Source organism: Balaenoptera physalus, assembly GCF_965194825.1.
Source record: "Balaenoptera physalus genome assembly, chromosome: 5".
In the NCBI taxonomy this organism is placed as follows: domain Eukaryota; kingdom Metazoa; phylum Chordata; class Mammalia; order Artiodactyla; family Balaenopteridae; genus Balaenoptera; species Balaenoptera physalus.
This window is the reverse complement of record NC_138884.1, coordinates 86,984,336-87,006,541: the sequence shown is the minus strand read 5'-3', so window position 1 is coordinate 87,006,541 and position 22,206 is coordinate 86,984,336. Positions and strand designations below refer to the sequence as shown.

Here is a 22,206-nt window from a genome sequence, read left to right as displayed (position 1 = left end):
ACTTTCTCTCCATTTTTATGTAATGTAAGAGGACATGTTGAATGGAATTTTTATTGATAATAGTTTAAATAAAATATTTAATTATAATATTCCCCTTGGGAAATTAGACTCTAATAACACTATTTTGAGTAAAGCTTATATTTTCAGGAGTATAACTCAGAAATACTAAAGCAAGTGATATGGAATAAGGTATAAAATATCAAGATACAAATCAATACTATATAAATCAGAGGGTGGACATCCTTTTATAGATAAATAAATTCAAATGGAAAAGACCATTTACATGGTCAAGGAAATTAGTTGTTGGAATAATATAGAATTGTCTATTAAGTATAAAGGGTTGAAACAGGAACTATAAAAAGATAAAGCCCTTACCCCAATCAGCTTACAAATAACTACTGGAGTGCAAGCTAACTAGAAGTATAAACTGCACGGGGAGCTGAGAAGGGAGGTAATTCTACTGATAAAAGCAATTTTTCTTTAATTTTTGAAAGATGTCTTTTGTAGATTCAAAGAGAAAATTTGAATTATACACATTTTATTTAAAAAAATGATACAGGAAAGGTTTTCTTTAAAATAAGCTAAACAAACTTTGCCTTCCTTCTTTAGTTTCTAAAGACTATGGAATAGAAAGATCGCTATCTAGAATTGAAATAACATAATCAACAGTGTTATTAGGGAGGGCATCAGGCATAGCAATCACTGTGTCTGAATTAGACAATGCATCTTTGTCGGGTCATCTGTACCAAATGGTCTAGATTAAATTAACTCTTTTTTTTTTTTTAAGAATCTAAATGTACTTTTGCTTCAAGTACAGAAGAAAGTCAAGGGGAATACATTAAGAAGTATGACAAATTTTGTCATCCAAATAGCACTACTCATTTGATAGCACTACCACCTAATCAAAACCGCAAAGTATCAAGGACTGGACTTTGGAAAGGTTCTTTCAAATGCAGCAGAATGGGGAACACCTCGAGATATTTGGTGAGGGAAAGCAAACAGATTCTACCAACAGTATCTCTCCTGAAACATGGTAAATAAATCCTCATCAAGACATTTCCTGGGAATTTCTGGTGGCACAGTGGTTAAGAATCTGCCTGCCAAGTCAGAGGACAAGGGTTCGATCCCTGGTCCGGGAAGATCCCACACGCCGCGGAGCAACTAAGCCCGTGTGCCACAACTACTGAGCCTGCGCTCTAGAGCCCACGAGCCACAACTACTGAGCCCACGAGCCACAACTACTGAGCCCACGCTCCCCAACTACTGAAGCCCGCACGCTCTAGGGCCCGCGTGCGCAACTACTGAGCCCGTGTGCTGCGACTACTGAAGCCCGCATGCCTGGAGCCAGGGCAACGAGAGAAGCCACCGCAGTGAGAAGCCCACACACCACACAAAGAGTAGCCCCTGCTCACTGCAACTAGAGAAAGCCCACAATGAGCAAGGAAGACCCAAAGCAGCCAAAATTATATATATTAAAAAAAAAGACCTTTCCTGTCTCCTCCTGAATCTTGGGAACTTCTCTAAAATGCCCTCATCTTCTCAGGACTAAGTGAAATACAGTGAGTTTTATTTGAAAATTGTGCCAAATAAACAAACATATGGGAAAGGAGAAAAACTTGTGTGAATCTGGGGGAAATCTTCATTTTTCTGACAGCCACAAGATACTAAGAGAAATGAGTTTAGGATTCCACTATTATTAATTTCAGCTTCTTTTGAATCTTTATCTTTCTTATCTCCAGCACAGAAAAGGAAATTGATTAGATAAATTACTGTGTAGCAAAAATTGTATTCAATGAGTTTTGAAAGTGTTTCCCTCTTTTTTTTAGAAAGTGAATTTTCTATGAAGATACTGTGACTACTGGGCAGAATTGTATATTCAGTGGTACTGATGACTTCTTTTATGATGGTATTCCAAAACATTTTTTAAATATTTCTCATAAACCTGCTAAACTTAAGAGGTGCTGGAATCCATATGTTCATTAAGTAATAGATCCATTTGCAACGATAATGAACAAAACTGAAATGTAAGTCTAAACAGTTCATGTAAAACTGCTGACTGGCTAAAATATTCTTTAAAATCTAATATACTAAAGATTATACTGATATGAGCATAAACACAGTATACATTGTAGATCTTTCTTGTCCATATCATAACTGAGTAACTTTAAATAAGCAAAGATCACCCAAAAAGTACTATACATAGTTCAAAGTTCCCCCATATTTCCTTTTTATCCCCTCCTGGAAATACAGTGTCTTCAAGAAAAGGGGTGGAGGGAGACGAACACTGGAATACACACCAAGACATAATTTAGAGGTATTCATGATAGAAGAAAGCACAAGTCAGTGAATTAAAAATTGAATATATGCCATGCCTTCTTTGGTATGAGAACACATAAAAATAGAAATTTAAAAGTAACTAACCAAGGGAAGAAAAACACGGCTAAAAGGGCCGGTAGCTGAGTTGGGGTGGGGATGGGCTGGGGGACAGAGTCAGGGAGACAAACAGGATGCCAGGAGGTGAGAAATAAGGGTGGGGAGTAGTGGGCAATCTCAAGAGGAACTAACAAGGTCTGTTGCTTATAGTTACCCAGAAAACTTTAAGAATAATAACAGACAAACAAATGTAGCTTAAAGAAACCTGAGAGAAGCTAGCCTCTGCTGGCTGGGACGACAAGTCCCCCTGTATTAATGGTGCTTGGGGAGGCGAAGGTAATCTCCCACATATTCATATTCAGCACAACTGCTGACACTCCTGTCTCCCGTTGAATCAACAGATCCTGGCGAAAGACCACGGGGAGAGGGTAAGCGGACCTTGTGCTCCGGGAAGTATATTTCTGTCTCTTGAGAAATAGGAACTTTGGCTCTGTTCAGTCCAGTGTGCTGGGTTTTCTGGTTTTTCGGTTTTGTTTTTTAACTTTTTCTCTTTGGAGTCGCTTTTAAAGTAAATACACGCTATTTTGAGGAAGAATTTCAGTTCCAAGAACGTGCACAGGTTCAAGCAGCAGTTAAAAAGCCAAACAGTCGATAAAGGAAGATGGTCACCCTCTCCGGCGGCCTCACCTCCTAGAGCCCCTCCCTTTCCACCCACAGCCCCCCCATACGTCCCCCCACCTCAAAACTCACAGGCGCAGAACCACACCTCTGGCTCCGGGTGCCTTCAAGGGGCCACCTTGTAAAACTGTGCTTCAGGCCCTACATTTAATTACACACAGCGTGCACATTACTTTCTTAGCTATTTAAAGAAGCACACTTCTTATAACAAAAGCAATATATGCCCACTAAAGAAAAAAAGTACATAAGAGCATTGAACGGCAAGAAAAAAAAAATCACCCTCACTCTTATCACTTCGCTATGACATTATTATGATTTTAATATCGTCTGCTGTTAGCAAATCTTTTTATATTACAAGGGCAATGAAGAATTCTCTACTGTTCATGTGATCCCACCATATGCTTATTATTTTTCTAGACACATCAGCAAACTTGTAAGGCATTTGTGAGCGTGGACAGGCTTGCCAGATTGGGAAGCTAAGGAATGAAAGTTGAAGCCTTCTTCCCCAGTAAGTACCAGGGAAACTGGTGCGACTGGGCTTTTGCACAGAGGGAAACGCTTCACATGTCACAGTTCAGGGTTTGGACGTAAGCATGCAACACACTTGGAATCGGCAGAAAAAGGAAGGCAGCAAGGCCACTTCCCTAGAGTATAATTCACACAACATCTCTCTGCTGGCTGAAGAGGAAAGATGTGTGTGTGTGTGTGTGTGTGTGTGTGTGTGTGTGTGTGTGTGTGTGTGTTTAGAGTGAAAGAGAAAGAGACGGTGTGCGCACACACACATATATATGTATTTCTCCCCATGGCACACGCACCATAGTTGCTGCCTCCTGCACTGCACTGGTGGAACTTTCCATTAGAGTTATATTTAATGTCATTTTATATGCTATCATGCATCTCACTTGTTCAGAGACCTTCCATGGTTTCCCGAAGTCTGCTGGAAAACATTGCATCTCCTTGGCATTGCATTTTCCCCCCAGCACGGCCTCAGCTGACCTTTCCTAGCTTGCCTTACACCACGTGGTTCGTCTACACCCCCACCCCACCCCGCCACCACCAAATCCTGGGCCCCTGGGCCCCTCTCCAGACTCCAAAATGCAGTGTGGAGCCCCCTCTCCCTCCAGCAGTGAAGTTCTGTCACTGTTCATCACCTCCTCCGTGAAGATTTTGGGGGTTTTCCTGACCAATGTGATTTCTTTTGCAAACCTATAAGCTCCTTGAAGACAAGGCCCAAACTGCACAAGAATACTCGTAGTTTTTGAATGAATCAGTTTAGCTTTTTATCCTTTTAACACCCATATCATGGTTCTTTTCTAAATTTTACTCATTATATTCTGCATTGTGTAATAATTAATTAAGCAAGTATATATATTCTTTCAAATCTCTTGAACACAGGGATCATATACATATTTCTTGCACTCTTACACCCACCCCAGACCTATAGTAAATATTCAACCAGTACTTACCAAACTAACCCATTCCAGGATTTAAATGCCAATAAATTTTCCATAATATAGAGGAGAGGTTTGGAAACATAACAAGTCAGCCTCATTCCCAAACAAGCTGAAAAATGGGAAGTAGTTTATTTTATTTTGTGGGTCTCCCATTCTCTTAGAAATAAGTTACATTCTCCATCTTTATATGTGTAGGTCATTGATTTGGGAATTACAATTCATTTCCCTTTGAAATAATGTTATAAATAATGTTTAAGATCCCTGATAAGTCCTCCAAAGCCAATCTGAACACTCAGTGAAGCAGAAATAGTATATTTGCAATAAAAAGTAGAAAATAAAATTATTGATATATTTTACTAGTACAATAACCAATAAAAACAACCAAATACAAGTGATTATTTTTAACTTGAATAATCATGATTCAAGGAAAGCAGATTTCACTATACAAAAAGGAGGATATATCTAATCATTCTCTCCTGGTTGCTATCATTCACCAGTCTCTTGGGAAATGAAGATGTGGCCTGAGGACCTAGGGCTTACTCTTGATTTCCAAATCTGGACAAAATTATGAGTAATTTCAGGATCCACATGGAACCACATTTACTACCCCATTCTGTTCCTTCGTCTCCTCATTTTCAGGGATATTCTCCACCCACTTCTCTTCTCCCAATCCCACAGGCACACCCTGAACCATGCTAGCCCTGGGGATAGCATGCATCACCTTTAAATGTTAAACTCATATATCCCCACTCTCTGGGAACTCACCTTCTAACCTTCCAGGTCATTCACTACATTATTCCCAACACACCCATTCTTCGACCTACTTGAAATGTCCAGTTCACTGATCCTTTGCCCAGATCTCTAGAGTCTCCTTCTGTTTTAGCTCTCCAGCTCAGATTCCAATATCCAACATTTCAACTATTTTTGTACTACTGTCCTTCAATTGCATTGTTCTGTCAAACATAATCCAGGACAATTTCAATTGTCCACCTGCATTAGAAATGCTGAGAGCTCCTGGGTTGGGTGTGCAGGACACATACCATTTTGATCTTTATTAAAAGTCGTGGTCACCTAACTCAACCTCAATATTTCCTGGCAATCCTAAATTGCATGGTTGGATGGATGGATGGATAATATAGGTGAAAACTTGTAGAGATGCTAAAGAGAATCTCTGCACCCTTCGTAATGCTTTTGAGATGGGTGACCTTAGTCTAGCATTTCTAATTTTACTTCAAAACATGTGGCTTTGAAATTCCGAGACAGAGTAAAGTTGGAGACATCACAATTCCTGATTTCAAACTATATTACAAAGCTATAATAATCAAAACAGTATGGTACTGGCATAAAAACAGACACATAGAACAATGGAACAGAATTGAGAGCCCAGAAATAAATCCACATGTAGATAGACAGTGATATTTGATAAAGGAGTCAAGAATACTCAGTGGGAAAAGGACAGTTTCTTTAATACAAATGGTATTAGGAAAACTGGATAGTCACATGCAAAAGAAGACTGGACCCCTATCTTACACTACTCACAAAAGTTAACTCTAAATGGATTAAAGACAAATGTAAGACATAAAAACGTAAAACTACTAGAAGAAAACATAAGGAAAACTCTCCTTGACGTTGGTCTTGGCAACAATTTTTTGTCTATGACACCAAAAGCACAAAGAACAAAAGAAAAAATTAACAAGTGGGATTACATCAAGCTAAAAGGCTTCCGCACAGCAAAGGAAACCATCAACAAAATGAAAAAGCAACCTATGGAAGGGGAGAAAATATTTGCAAACCATCTATTTGATGAGGGGTTAATATCCAAATTAAATAAGGAACTCATATAACTTGACAGTAAAAAACAAAAACAAACAAAAAATAGTTTTAAAAATGGGCAAAGTACTTAAATAAACATTTTTTCCAAAAAGGACACACAAACGGCCAACAAGTGCATGAAAAGGTGCTTGACATCACTAATCATCAGGGAACTGCAAATCAAAATCACAATGAGATACCACCTCACACCTGTTAGAATGGCTATTATCAAAAACACAAGAATAACAAGTGTTGGTGAGGATTAGAGAAAAGGGAACCCTTGTGTACTCTTCTTGAGAATGTAAATTGATACAGCCACTATGGAAATCAGTGTGGAGGTTCCTCAGAAAACTAAAGACAGAACTACCATATTATACAGCAATCTCATTTCTGGGTACATATCCAAAGGAAATGAAATCACTATCTCAAAGAGATATTTGTACTCCCATGTTCATTGCTGCATTATTTATAATAGGCAAGATATGGAAACAACCCAGGTGTCCATCAACAGATGAATGGGTAAAGAAAATATGATACACACACACACGCACACACACACACTGGACTATCACTCAGCCATTAAAAAAGAAGGAAATCCTGCCTTTTGCAACAACATGGATGGACTTCAAGGGCATTATGCTAAGTGAAATGTCAGACAGAGAAAGACAAATACTGTATGGTCTCACTTACATGTGAAATCTGAAAAAGCCAAACTCATAGAAACAGTAGAATGGTGGTTGCCTGAAACTGGGAGGTGAGGGAAATGGGGAGAAGCTGGTCAAAGTATACAAACTTCCAGCTAGAAGATGAATAAGGTCTGGGAATCTAATGTACAGCATCGTGTATATAATAAACAAATTGTATTCTATACTTGAAAGAAGTTGTTAAGAGTAGATCTTAAATTTTATTACCGCCAGAAAAAAAAAAAGTAATTATGTGAGGGGATGGAGGTGTTAACTAACTTTATTGTGATTATCATTTTGCAATATATATGTGTATCTAATCATCATAGTGTATACCTTAAAATTGCATATGTTATAGATCAATAACATCTCAATAAAGCTGGAAGAAAAAGAAAGGAGAAAAAAAAACATACGTTTTCCTTTAGGGTAGATGTGTCTGTGTTGATCATAATTTCACAAGCACGTGACACTTTTCTGCCTTCGTAACTCAGTCCATCATCACACAAGGAGGAGAAACTTTCCTGGGGAAAGAATGGAAAAGCTCTGAAAGAGAGTGGAGGAGGAAGAAAGAATCTCAAGAATATGTGTCTGTGTATCAGAAAGAGATTGCCTGAAACGGAACTAACTGTGATATAATCCCTGAAAGAGAAAGTGGAGGTTTATAGTGGCTATTATCCACTAGGCTCTGAATCAATCTCAACATAGTGTTATTGTTTAGTTGTCATCCATTATTCAACAAATATTTTTGGAACAACTTATATTTGCCAGACACTGTTCCAGGAGTTTGGGAAACAGGAGTGAAGAAGACAAGAGGGTGCAGAGAAAAGGGAACCCCCCTACACTATTGGTGGGAACGTAAATTGGTGGAGCCACTATGGAGAACAGTATGGAGGTTCCTTTGAAAACTAAAAATGGAACTATCCTATGAGCCAGCAATCCCACTCCTGGGCATATACCTGGAGAAAGCCGTAATTCAAAAAGGAGTGAAGAAGACAGTGTCCTTGCTCTCATGGAGCCCAGGTTCTAATGGGGAAAAAAGGTTAAAAAAAAAAAAAAAAAAGCAAGGACAACTAGACATTGAATGAGGAAGGGAGGGATATTTTAGATTGTGTGGTCATTCCTAAAGACGTAATATTTGATCTGAAAACTAATGTTGGAAAAAGAGCTATCTGTATGGAAATCTGAAACCTTGCTTTCCCCTCATGACTACAAGATGGCTGCCATAGCTTCAAGCATCACACTCTCACATAACTTCCAAAGCAGGTCTGGGGGTTTATCCTTGCAAGAGTTTTCTTTCATCAGGAAGAAACATTTCCCATAAGCCCCAGCACACTTACCTACAGGTCCCACTGGCCAGAACCAGGTCACATATCTACTCTGTCACCAGCAAAAGCGACTGCAATGATTGGTTGGGAGGAATGATGCTGGCGCCAGGGAGGGGTACCCTTCCCTGAGCACATGCTGCCCCAAACCTAAACCAGACTGGCCTGCTGTCCTCAAAGAGCAACAGTGAAGCAGCTACTGGAAGGACCAAGCTTGAGATATTTCATTTACCCAGGATATATGGATTTATCCAGTACCTAAGCTTGTGCCAGGCACTGTACTAGTATTAGGAATAAAAAGAAGACCTAGACACCACTTTGTACCATCTCCTTAAAAACAGTGAGGGGAACTCCCTCTTCCCTCTCCCTCACTATTTCAAAGGTACAGTTCATGGCCACTTGCCCCCCCTGAAGCCCCCTCTCATCTTTTTAATCTGAATGACTTCTTCTCAATTCATAGTCCACACTTACTCATTTTACAAATATTCATTGAACATCTGAGCCATAAGGATACAATTTTGCTAAAAAGACAAGGTCCGTGCCCTCACAGAGTTTCTATTTCAGTGACATGGAGAGGTAAAGAGTCAATTACAAGAAAGAATAAAAAGTGCTAGAAGAGGTGAAGCCTGGGTGCTATCAGGGTACCAAGAAGGAGCACCTCCACTCGTCCAAAGGTGGGGTGAGGGATGGTAGTAAGAAAAGATAAATTTCATTGAAGATGTCATTTAAATCAATATTTAAAGGATGAATAGAATTTAGGGAAATGAGAGTGGAGGTCAGGAGTGGGGGAGAAAGCCAAGGAGGCTAGTCCATCTAGAAAAATGAGCGTGTGCAAAGGGCCGGAGGTGGGGACAGAGAGTTGGAGGAAAGCAAAGGAAAGAAGCTCATTGTTGCTAGAGAAAAGAGTGGGAGGGGAGAACAGGGAGAGATGAGTTTATAATGATAGGTGAAGGCCAGGTCAACATTGGGGCTAAACTCTTGGACTTTATCCGGAGAGAAGCCATTGAAGGGTTTGACATGTTTAGGTTTGCATTTTAGAAAAAGGCATTCTTAATCCTTTGCTCCAATCCCTTACCCACACTTCAGCCACGCTGCAAACAGGATGACCAACAAGACACTGTGACAATAGGCTGGGCCAGGGTGGTGGCCAAGGAGTGGGTGGTGATTGAGGAGGTCAGGGATTCAGTGAACCACAGGGCTGTGACCAGCGAGGGAGGGGGAGGAGTTAAGGATGACTTCAGGCAGTTCTGGTTGGGGCACCTGGAGGGATGGTGGTGTCCTTCACTGGATGGATTCATTTTTGGACAAGTTATGTTGAGCTGCCTCCCACAGGGCACTGAACACAGTTGTGTTCATTAATTAATCTTTTTTATGACTTTTCTCCTCCCTCCCGCATCTTTCATATCAAAGCCCCTCCCTACTTATCTTGAATAACACTTTTTTCAGATAGACCTACTTCGATCTTCTCTTCAGGTTTTCATCACTCTGTGTCCCCTGAGTGAAGCCTGTATTTTTTGAGACCCCACTATGAGCCAGGCACGGAAATGCAAAACAATTTCACCAGTCATCACTAATATGTTGTTGTTTTTTCTCAGCTAATACAAATCTAAGTCGTCTAATCAGACATTTAACGGTGTCAGTGATCAATGGGTTGCAATTAGTTATTGACCCGAATCCAACTTTTTTCCTTGCATTTGTCTTTATTCACTAAAACAAACAAACAAAAACCTCGTCCCTTTACATTTTAAAGATTAATCTTATGGGACAGTATGATGGCACATAAACCGGTGTCCATTCTGGGTGTTTTCCACGTGGTCTTCTATGTATATGCTTTTTTTTTTTTTTACAACAAGCAATTTCACTATTTGAGGTTTCCCAGTACTAATTTTATAATACTGTGTAGTTACATGCTGAGGCTCCGAATATACTCTATCTCTACGTTTTAAGTAGTACCATGCCTGGATGAAGCATCAAAGTGAGAATGGTGAACTTAAAGGGACTTTAAAACATCTTGAAGCGATAACAAGCCATAGACTGCAGCTGGGGCATTTTAAAACAGTACACAGGACTAAAACAATTGAACCAATTTGTCCTTTGTTCTCTTTATTGCATTCTTTATTACATTAGTACTGTTGAAAAAGAAACTCGAAAAGCATTAAACTTGGGCACCAAGCTCTCCAAAGTCCTCCCAGGGGCCTGGCTGGGACAGAAAGCGAGTTTCCGCCTCCCGGCTCCTGTTAAGTCCCCCGAGGACGCTCGCGCTCGGTCCCAGGGAGGCGACACGAAAGGAAAGGTCGCCGCTCCGAGCCCTCAGCTCGCCCCGAGTTCTCCCTCTGGGCGGGAGGATCTGGACCGAACTTTGCCAAGTTTTCCGACAGGCCTGGCTGAGCAAATGCCGCTGAGCCCGTCGCCGTTACGCTCCAGCTGCAGGCCCGGCCGTGGGAAGTTTGTTCGAGGGTCTCCCGGTCTTCAGAGAAACGTCCCGGGAGGCGGGGGCACCACCCTGCCGGGCGGCACCCCCGTGGAGCGGGCGACAAGGGGGCCCCGGCGCCCCCGGGCACAAAGAAAGCGTGCCAGAGGATGGCTAACGACCTTGGAAACTCTGGACCATTTTAGGGTTGAAGTCACCCTAACTGCCCTCCCTTTCCTCGCCGCTTTTTCTCTCCCGAATCCGCCCGGGTCCACCCGCTGCTTCACCAGCGGTGCCTTTTTCTGCTTTTTCTTTAAGAGAGTTGTCTGCGCTGGGCCCAGGAGGGGCCGCGCTGGGCGCGGGGCCCAGCCCTTCCCGCCACGCCCCGGGGCCGCCCTTCCCGCCGGAGCCGGCTGATTGATGGCCCCGACCGTCCCGGGTCCCCCGCCTCGGCTCGCCCGCGAGCCCGGCTGTGTGTTTTGGAAGCGGCGCAGCGGGCTGCAGCGCTGTGACGCCCGGAGCGGCCAGCGCCGCCCTTCCTTCCCCCCGGGCTCGGGCGGCGGCGCGGCGGCGGGTCCGGGCCGGGCGGGGCCGCGGGCTCCCGGGCGGAGGGCGGAGGGCTGCGGGGAGGAGACTCCGGGGCGGGGGCTTCAGGGCGGGGACGCGGGGCCGGGCGGAGGGCGGAGGCCGCGCCGCGCACGCCCAGCCCCACGGCCGCACCGCGCCTCGCGGGACAGGTTGGGCGGGCGGGGCGGCGCCCGGCTCCGGGGAATAATGAGTGTCTGTCAGGCCGTCCCCGGGTGACTGGGCGGGGCGGGGCGGAGGCGGCGCGGGAGGCGAGGGTGGCGGGGGAAGGGCGCAGGGCGGGGTGCGTGTTTGCGCTAGTGACTCGGCCGACCCCTCCGGCGGCTGCCTCCACCCAAGTGGGTGGGGACCCGCCCAGCCCGGGCGGCCGCGGCGGCTCCCTCTCCCCTCCCTGACCCTCCCACCCCGGGTCCCAGCCTCTACTTACCCCGCCAGCCCTGGGAGGCTCGCAGAGCGAGCGGCGCCGGTGTCATGTGACTGCCCGGAGTTGGTGCCAGGAGCCAGAGGAGAGCCAGGAGCGGAGCCGCGCGGAGCCGGGGCCCGAGCTGGAGCGCAGCGCGAGCGCCCGCCGAGCCGAGCCGAGCCGCGCCCGCCGCACGCGCGCCCGTCCCCGTCCCCGTCCCCTGCGGCCGCCACCGCCAACGCCGCCGGGACTGGAGCGCTGACACCACTGCATCCGCGGGTTTCCAGGCAGCCCGGATCCGGGCCTTTATTTCTCGCCTGCAGCGCTCAGCACCGCGCCTCGAAAAGTAAGTCGCCTCTCCCTCACCTTTCCTTCTCGCCCCGACTCCCGCTGCCCCCCTTTTCGGCTCGTCCGGTTTCCTTTTTTTTTCCCCCCCAAGGGGGGGCGCGCAGTGAATGGGTTGGGGGTGCAGCGCGGAGGTTGGGGCGCTCCTGGGCTTGGGAAAGTGCAACAGCTCCTGGCAGCCGGGGGTTAGGGTGGAGGAGGAGGTGAGGAGGAGGGGGCCCCCGGGTTCAGCGGTGGAAAGTGTGGGATTGGGGAGAGCCACCGTGCGGATCGGCGGGTGCGGGGAGCGAGGCTGGCGGCGCCCGCCGCGTCCCCAGATAGGGCGCGGGCGGGGGCTCACCTGTGTGGTCCCCCGACAGCCGCTCGCCCGCCCGCCCGCGATTCCCTCCAAAGCCCCAGAAATCTCAGTTCCCTCCGCGTGTGGCAACGTTGTTTGGAGAAAGGTAGCGCAGAGGCCGCGCGCTCCTGCTCCTCCCCCTCCTGGTCCCCCACCCCCCGCGCTCTCCCCCTCCCCCTCCCCGCCCGCGCCCCCAGCAGCCCCCCTCCTCGGACGGGGCGTGCTGCCGCTCACCCGCCGGCGGAGCAAACTTGGAGCAGCTTCGCGGGCCTTCTGGGAAGAAACTTGGGGAGATTGGGAGTGGAGGCAAACATCCCAGTCTCGGTGCTGGAGCCCAGGAGCTGCCAGGGCGTCTGGCTTCCCGAGGGCAGGAGAAAGAGCTGTCCGGGTTTGGAGAGTCCTCCTCCGGTGCAAGGAGAACCTGCCGCAGTGTCTGGAGCAAGGATTGCAGCGTGGCTGGAGGCGGAGAACGCCTTAGGCAACTGCCCGCAGTGTTAGGGACCCGAGCCGGGTGGGGACCGAGGGACGGATCCCTGGACCCGCACCCTTGGGACCTACCTTTCCGAGTGGCTTTTTTGGAGATGGCAGACAATACCTGGAATTGTCATAGCTACTTCTTTGACAGATAAAAGAGAGAACACTCTGCGCTGCTTTAAATTTTACAGCAATATACAATAATACTAGATGAAGAACGTGTGAATGAGACTTCTTTTTTTTAAGTCAGGTTAAACGGAAATTGGTAATTGGTCACCTTCTTGTATTTCACTAAAATAAACATTTTACACTGAATTTTTTTTTTTACCCAGAATGAATTTTCCATTAATGTCATCCAAGACACTTTAAATGTATTTATATTCTCACAAGAATCTGGTATATGGAGAAAAGTATGAAGTAGTATTCTGACTTCATTTAGATTTAGTATCTGTAATTATTAAGCAAAATCAAGTGGGGAATAGGGCAGTTGTTCACTATAGGTTATTCCACAGAACAATTTTGTGCTGTCCTTTTCTGAGTGCTTTATGTATGAATCTGAGGAGCATTTTTAAAAGAGAAATCCATCTGGATGATAATCTGCCTAGCCCAAGAGAAGACTTGCTTCTAGGGAAAAAACAGTTTGATAACCCTGACATCTTCAAAATTTTGTGAGTTAGTAGTATCTTTAAAAGAGTGGATGAGTTTCTTCTGACTTGAAACATGGAGTATGGGAGTTGACCTTATTCTGTTAACAGAACCTGAAATGGGATGTTTGATTAATTTCATTTAGCTCCCTAGAGAAGCTGATATCTCAATTTCTACAGTCAGTGGGGTTTGCTGCAGAACTGTTAGAAGAAAGCAGCCTGATGTACTATGGGTGAGGTCAGTGAAGATAGACTGTAAGGAGCATTCTGCTTGCATGAAGAATGCAAGTATGAAAATCCTAACGTGAGAATAACAAAAGTAACTGCTTAGACCACAGAACCTTGTCAGATGTAAAACATGACAACATAGCTTTGGAGAGAGCTATTGTTTTTTTCACTGCAAAGTTTCTAAATTAAAACCCAATCTTCTGGTTGCTATGGACACAGTGATGCCTTTTTTTTCTTCTTTTTTTCTTTTTTTTTTTTTACCTGTAGTTATGTCTACACACAGATTCTTAAATCTCTGCTAATAGAAACCTGAGTTAAACAGTACTGGCTAACAAAATAAAGAGAAAAATCAGAAAAGGACTAGTGAGTGGATTTTGCTACCTTAAAAATACCTAAAGGAAAAATAGACATTTTAGGATGTCTTATACAAATTGATACTCTGCAGATTGTATAACAATTTTGGATTAAATGAAATACCAGGAACAGAATCACATTCTCAAAAGGTGGATTTTTGTAGATGTGTGTACATGTAGAACAGATGTGCAGCTGTGTGGAAGTATCTTTGTAACTATGCAGTTGAAAAAGACAGTGAAAATTTGGGGTGACTCTAGATGTCCCACACTCTTCATCTTAGAATTTAGTTCTGTGGCTCAGGGACACTTAGAGTTGGTCCCACTTCGGTTATGTGGGGTGACCCCAGTGTCAACTGAATTCTCAGCAGCTGTGCTGTCTCATTTTCCTCTTGATGCTCTGAGGCTGCACAGTGATCATTACCCTATTACCCTAACCCAGAATTTGATCGTGGCTAGAGACCAGCCATTAGGATGGGGGAGAAAGAGACAAAAGAAATTGGTAGGGAGGCTGGTGTTAATTAGGAAGCTTTCTGCTGCTTGAATATGATAAAATCACATGTTCACTTACGGTGTTTACTGTATTTGGAAGCTCCTATTTGTAAATAGGGCAGGTCCCCTGTATAAAGCTGGTGTTATTATTCACACCCATAGAACAAACACCTCCACCCCCCTGTTGTTGTCTTAAAAAACTCCAGCTGCTCATGAATATAGGGTCAGGGAGGGCCGGCTAAATGTTTCTCTGTGCTTTCTCTCCAGCACAGCCAGCAGAGCTGTTTCCTGTTCTTTGTTTCAAGGCTGGGGTTTGCGTCATACATTCCAAGTGGCATATGTGTGCTCTTTCCTGTTTCAGGCTGTTTTCTGGTAGATCAGTAGCCCAGACCAGGCCATGGTCCCTGCCCCTAAACTCCCTATCCCCACCCAGGGAGTTATCATGTCTCTACACACTTATGATTGCTTAAGATGCCTGTGTTATGTCATAATGAGAAGTCAGTTAACCTTTTCACATACACCCTTTGCTCCCATGTGTTTATATGGGTGAATAAATACTTTTACCTTTTTTAGTTTATCATTGCCAACTTGTGATTTTAAGAAATGTGTGTGCATGTTGGCTAGAAATCTAAAGGAGGTTGTTTTGTTTGTTTGTTTTTCATTCTTGTTTTGAGATAGGCATTTTGCCCTGAAGCTGTCAATTTTGGATGGGGTTACCACCTTACAGTTTAGAAGATCTAGCATGATCTGAAGGATGTGTCTCAGTCTTGCATTTAACACAGGACACTCAAGGCCCAGGAGGCTTAATGGGATGGAGAACTCAAGCAGCCTTGGCAGCTTGGACTGACTTGGAAGTCTTGCTTATGTTTTAAGGGAGAAATCTTCTATTGAAGCAAAACATAAGATGTATTGAGAGTACTACAGGATTATTTCTTTTTAAGGACAAAGATTTTACTGTATGCTACATCTGATTTCCAAACTGCTCTAAGAATAAAAAGCTCAAAGAAAAGGAGAACTGGAATAAGTTTATTTAATGATAGTTTGGAAATTTTTAACCTTATATTTTGAAGACAGAAGGAGAATGCTCTTGTTTTTATTGTTTTACGGTAACAACTTTCTCATAATCCCCCCCCCCTTTTTTTTGGTATATTCTGTCAGTTGTGAGTTAGCAAATTTCTGGGTTAACCATTTAAAACCTACTTTAACAAACTATTTTTCTCTTGGTTCTCCAGAAATGAAGTTTTAAAAAAAAAGTTGGAAAAGAAAACTTTTGACAAGTTTCTCCTTTAAATGTCTTATTTGGGGATTTTCTCTAAAATCTAAAGGAATTATCTACAGTGTTCTCTAATGGAATTAATGCAAAGAGTTGCTGAGGAAACACATCAGGCCCTATCTATTCTTACCCAAATCGGTAATAATAATAATAATGCTTTGGTTTTAACATCTCTTCCCATCACGTTTTTCTTTGATGGATAAAAGGGAAATACACAATATGCTATTAAGAAAGCTACTAGGGTCAAATAGTAGGATATTGACAACCTTCCATGAAAAAAGATGGGCGTTTGGAAAGTTTCAATAAGATTTTTCCTTTCTTCTTTGGAGGAAGCAAACTTGAAATACTAAGCCGCTTGTAGGACAAGAGGCCTTTAAACTAAATTCATAAGTAACCCAAACTGAAGTAAGTTTTTTTGTTTTAGTTCCAAAGTTGTGAACAATTCAACTAGATTTGGTAGACTGAGTCTTTATTTGGCTTACCCCAAATCATTCTTTCCTCCCTACTTGTGGGGAGAGGGAGGTGGTAATAGAGATGATAAGGATCTAATATACTCTGTCAGGAAAAATTCTGCAAGCTTTTAAATGTAAGCTAAACAGTTGGGGAAAATTGTACCAGTCTGATAGTTATTATAATTACCAAAAAAGTGAGGGAGGTGAACACAATAGTTTCATCTCTAAACCATGTAAATCATTTATCTCCATCCCCCCCCTTTTTAGATACTTGCCTTCTTAATTTGTCCAAATCAACATTTCTGCTATAAAATGAACAGCTTTCTTAAGTGGTTCTTACTCTCTTTTCACACCCAGTTGTGTTTAAGAAAAATAAATACAGGCGACCTCATCCTTTAAATATCAGGAATTACATTATTCTGGAAATTGGGTTTCTTTCTGAAGTGCTTCAGTTATCATTGGTTATAGCTTAAAAAAAAAAATCCTAGAGACATAAAACAATTGATATCTGGTTTGCTAATATGTAGTATTCCAGCCAAAACTCATGATGGAGTGAGTTGGAAGGGAAGGATTATGATGGCTTTTAGCATTCTCATTTTCAAGCCTGATCTGTCCCTTTCTTAGACCCCATTTCTCATCTGAAGCAGTAATGCCAGAGCTCGAGACAGGAAACCAGACAGCAGTCTGCCCTGATAAGAGAGGGCATTGTCTAAGGAAGGTAGCCCTGCTTTCCCCCCCCTCAATTCTCCTTCCTTGAAATTTAGTAGCAATAAGAGACACAATGCTATAGACACAGTTTCTGAACCAGAACTAGGACTGTTTTTTCCCACAGCAAATATATGTATGTATATACATATATACACACACACACACATATATATATATATACACACACACATATATATGTATGTCTCTATGTATATCCTTTTAACTGGCTCTGTGCTTTTTCTGGAATGTCACCATAGTTTAATGGCATATTAGAAAAAATTATCAGCATATTTTGTCTCTATTGGTCAGAGTATTTAATAGTAAGTTTCTTTCTCTAGCAAAGCAGGTTCCTAGAGCTATTGGAAACTCATTCCTTTGTGTTGGCAGGCCGAATACATTATCACTTCCCCCATCTCATTATAAAGGGGAGCTGGAGACTGAATGTAGTAATCTAAGTGGCCCTTCAGCCCATGCATTGCATGTAACCCTGGGTCTAGCTCTTACTCTCTTCCCGGAAGGGGGTGCTTCCTGAGACAGCCCCCTTCCAAGAGGACCCTGAAGGAGCCCAGCTTAACCTGGGACATGCTTAAGATGGTTGCCAATCTCTAGAAGGCCTGGGGCTCTCCAGGGATGGCCTGGAGCGTCTCAACCCAGATCAGTGGAGTTTGGTCAAATCTAGACAGAAGAGGTCCAGCAGACACTGAGGTCAGCGCCTTCTACCCTGGAGAGCGACCTATGATCCAGTGTGGGGTTTTTCTCCTTTGTCCCATATGCTCTTCATTCTCCTAACTACTGTTCTCTGAGTCTAATCACTGAAATCCACTCTTCTATTTGTTCTTGCACTTTACACCCTGGTACCTTCCAAAGCTTTGCACCCCCAAACCGCTAACATTAGGAAGTTCAAGTTCCTGTTCCACTTAGTTCTCCAGACAAGGGTGTTTTGTCTCCTGAGCCTCCTGAGTAAAGTTTTCACATTTACTTTGCGTTTCAGGTTTTAGAAGATGATTTTAAGGCTAGCTGCACTGGCCCCTGGGCAAATTTTCCTTGTGTGACCCCTGGTGTACAGTCAGTCTGAGGCCCTTGCCCTTCATTTTATCCTAGCATGTAAGAAGGGTAGTTTGACATTCATTCATTTGTTCATCTCACAAGTATTTATTGAGCACCTACGCATTAGAGCTAATCTAAGATTGCAGTCATTTTTCTCAGTTATGCCACGAGATGGAGTAGGTCCAGAGGGATCTAACCTGAAGAGTCACTTGGAAATCGTAATTGTCCGCTGGAACCTCCCCATGGCACTGCCTTCCATGGGCCAGTATGGCGCACACGCCCCACGCCCCTGGCCCCAGGGGAGTGCCCCAACTATATATAAGATGATTCTGCTTCAGAGTGAGTCCCACAGCACGGAGTGGAGCAGAACAGAAAGAGCCGTGGGTCTGCAGCGGACACACTTCGCTTCTTGGCTGCAGCTCCAGCCAGCTCTGTGAATTTGGGCGAGTCTTTTCACCTCTGTTCCTCCATTTCCTCATTTCTAAAATGGGGACGAGGACCTGACCCTTCCACCTTTGTACAGTTATTATGAGGATTTCCGTATTTACTTGGGTGAAGCTGCCAGTTTTTTCTGAACAGTTTTATGGATGCGCCGGCTAGGAAGAATAATCGGCTACTTCGGGGGCTTCAGAATGTGTCTTTTGATGTTGCGTCCAGGCATGCACTGAGACGGGGGAGGCATCAGGGACCAGTGGGAAGGAGTTGAAGTCACCACTGCTGTAAATACACTGCCCCTGGTTCCAGATCCCCGAATGACAGACCTGTCTGCAGAACTCTCCATCCCACTCTTGATGTGTGTTGTCCCCTGCCAGGGAGACAACAGGGTGGAGTGCCAAGTCCACCACCAGCCTTGAAGTCTGACTACTTTGGCTTCGAATCCCAGCTCTACCACTTTACCAGCTGTGTGATCTTGGGCAGATTAATTTACCTCTCTGTTTCGGTGTTATCAGTAAAATGGGAAGGTAGTACCTCCCCACCTCATAGGAATGAAATGACACAGTGCATGTAAAGAACAGCACCCAGAGAGTGCCAGTAGGAAACCTGTGACATCACTGAGCCTCTGGCTTTCCTTGGTCAATAGAAGAGGCTTAAAACATAACAAACCTAGTGTTTGTTACACACACACACACACACACACACACACACACACACACCTTGAAGTCGCTTCTTTCTCTTCTCTCTTGCTGTCTTTTTTTTTTTTTTTCCCCCCCTGTTTTAGGTTTTAAAAAAGAGTAGAGACCTTGACACTAGACTTGTTTAGAAGATCTCTGGGTGGGTAATAAAAAAAAACTCGGAGGATGATGCTGATAAGGTCTCTGGAGGACCCGGAACAGGCAAGGTTAAGGTTAGGAGCATTCCTTTTTTTTGAGGAAGTTTGGTTTAATAGGTTTCCTTTAGGTTAGGTCCCGTTACTCCTATTACTTATTTAAGGGAGGTTTGGTTTTGTTTGTTTGTTTGTTTATTTAAGGGAGATTTCAAGAGCATTCGAAGGGAAAGGGAAGTGACTGTGGGACTCCTCATACCGGCTCAGTGCTTTTATATTCACTCCTTTCGGCCTGGCAAAAAACTTGACTTAGTGGACGTTCCTGATCTCCTTTGGGAACAGGGAGGGAGCCCCTCTAAGGAGGTGTAAAGCACTCCTGTCCTCAGGTGCTCCCAGTCCGGGTGGTGGTCCTGGGCAGACCATTAGTAAAGTAGAAAGGCCCAGCCTATCTAGGTAAGAAGAGGTGGCCTCAGATTGGTCAGGGAGCAATCAGCTGGCTGCGCCGAGTCGGGAGGGCCTTGAGCTGGTCTTTGAAGAATTAGGAGGATTTAGATAAGCCGGAAGGGGACGGGCATTCCACCCTGGTTGCCCAGCGTCAGGGCCGAAAATGAACAAAGGCGGGGTGGGGAGGCGGGGGACAGGGCAGCCAGCGTGGAGGGCGCCTGGTGGAGCAGGGGCAGCTGGTAGGAGAGGGGACACCGAGCCTGGTGCTTGAACTGACTCTGCAAGCCCTGCGGGTCCCGTCGGAGGAAGGTTTGGGAGCTTGGGAAAGACCAGCTGAGAAGAGGGCTTTGAGAAATGTAGGTGGCAGGGGGTCAGGATGGATTCTCCATCCTGGAATGGACTAGTGGAGGTGAGACCCCAGTAACACAGTCTTGAGGTACTGAGGGCCTGGCCCCCTGGTGGCAGCAGTAGATGTGGAGAGAAAAGTTGGGGAGGAAGGCTTAAAAGATGACCTCTAGGTTTCCTTGGTGAGTGACGAGAAGATAAGGCAAATCGGGGAGGGGAGCAAGGAGGAGGAGGGTTTCCGTTTGGGACGGGATGAATTCTCTTACATAGCACTGGTGCAAAATGCTTTTTTGTTTGTTTACTTTTGAAGGGAGAGGGCGGTATTAGCTCATTTCCACATCCAGAGGTTCTGTGGCTCTGAAATAAACGTTTAATGGAGCATCCTCAGGAGCTGGGGGAAATACCACCACTTCTTTCTGGTTATTTGCAAGGTTCCAGCCATCGCTGCTCAGGCTGGAATTTCCAGGAACTGGCAGCTGACCTGAGCCAATTGGTCCCTCCCAGGGCCCCTCCCCCCCGGCAGGGCGGGGCCCCATGGGTGGAGGCCCCTGAGGGTGGAGTAGGGTGGGTCTCCAGTGATAGGGCACCCAGCGGAGAGGCAGACAGAGGCAGTGGCCTCACGCAGCCCTTCTGGGTCTGATTATATAACACTTCACGGAAGAAGACTGAGGGCTGAGGCAGATCTTGTAAGACATGTACACAGCAGGAGTACACATTAGAGGTGCTTTTCAATCGAGTTGAGGTTGCTCGCCCTTAAAACTAAAATACAAAATTGTCCGAGAGCGTGAAGGATGAAACTGAGTATGTAACCTCAGTAAGGAAAATGATGAGTGTTCGCTAAAATTTCTTTAAGAAAGATGTTGTAGGCCACTAACTAGGTGGCATTGAACTTGAGAGTTTACCAAAGGGTATGGGCTTGGGTTTCCCCTCCCCCGCCCCTGCTCTGCTGGGCCCCAGCTGGAAATGTGTAGGGAGGTTGCTTGGTTGTTACCTTTGCACCTGTCCTTATTTACATGCAAAGGCAATTGCTTCACTTGGTCTTTCCGAAGTACAGGGTGTGGGCAGAATCTTATCTGAAGCCATGTCCTGTTTGGACAAGTCAGACTGCCTTGGCAACTCTCCATAGGGTGGAGCAGATGGGCGGATGCAGGAAAGTAAAGTTGGGTGGCTTGTTAGCTGAGAGGGGAGAGGGCGGATTGTTTGCTCATGGGTCATTACAGTTAATCTGAAACTAAGTAATTAACTTCTTCCCCATTTACAAAACATTTTCATGTAAAATAACTAATTTATGAGGGGCAAAGATTCAGAAGTGTTCCATGGAGTTTTCCCTTTCGCACCAGCAATAGAAGACTGAGCTAGGAGACAGATCACCGAGTGACATGAAAACGAGACGCCTTTCCAGGTAGGTGCCAGCATTTGGCTGTCCTGAAAGGAGGCTCTGACTTAGAAATGCCTGCTTACATCTGTTGTCTGGCCTCTTGTATTTCTGGCCAGAGCAGCTGCCTTTAAATATTCAACTCCTGGGAGCTCTTGGAAGAGTTTGGGTACAAAAGTAAAGAAAGAAAATTTCTTTGGAAAGGAAGTTTAGCTACAGGGATGTTGCCTCCCTGCCCTGGTCCTCCTCCTGACCAAGAATTACACACACACACATTTTTTGTTTGTTTGTTTTAACTCTTTTCTTAATTTTTTCCCTGAAGTTCCTTTGGGGAGTAAGGGGTGAGGGAAGGCAACATGCTTCCCTCCTTTAACATCCAAACACTTGGGAGAATAGAAAGGGGCGCTTACAGACGGTGTGTTGGTTTGACCATCCTGTTTTTCTCCTTACACCTGGCTGAGGTCGGCTAGGAAACAGATTAGCTTTGAGGGAGGCAGGTAATCTGGAGCCTTAGGGTCAGGCGGGGCTGGGGGAGAAGAATACAGGGACCCTTTGAGTGCATTAAACAGGAGATGAGAAGGGACAATGTCAGAAGCAAATCCTGATACATCACCAAGAAATTGACTTGAGATGCACACATTCTCTCTCCAGACCCCCCTCCGTCCCCTGCCTCACACCTCTCTCTCTCTGTGTCATGCTTCTAAGGAA

At 44.7% G+C, this 22,206-nt stretch overlaps 2 protein-coding genes across 4 annotated transcripts in view; one reads left to right on the top strand and one right to left on the bottom strand.

Moving 5' to 3' along the window:
* LOC309660875 (uncharacterized protein) overlaps positions 1-13,010 on the bottom strand; it is a gene marked incomplete at its 5' end in the record, with an annotated part of 123,303 nt that extends 110,293 nt beyond the window's left edge. The window contains 3 exons of the mRNA XM_082461949.1: positions 7,414-7,521; positions 11,745-12,875; positions 12,998-13,010. Of these exons, the coding sequence (XP_082318075.1) occupies positions 7,499-7,521; positions 11,745-12,875; positions 12,998-13,010 (1,167 nt within the window). The 3' untranslated portion in view covers positions 7,414-7,498. The remainder of the gene's footprint in view (positions 1-7,413; positions 7,522-11,744; positions 12,876-12,997) is intronic.
* The window catches only part of KLF3 (KLF transcription factor 3), a 36,196-nt gene continuing 25,915 nt past the window's right edge, over positions 11,926-22,206 (top strand). The window contains exons 1-2 of one of the 3 annotated variants that reach the window (XM_082464298.1): positions 11,927-12,066; positions 21,464-21,525. The gene's annotated coding sequence lies outside the window, so the exon portion shown is untranslated. Of the gene's footprint in view, positions 12,067-21,463; positions 21,526-22,206 lie in introns of all 3 variants that reach the window. The other 2 variants (XM_082464299.1, XM_082464297.1) reach the window with 2 other exon arrangements.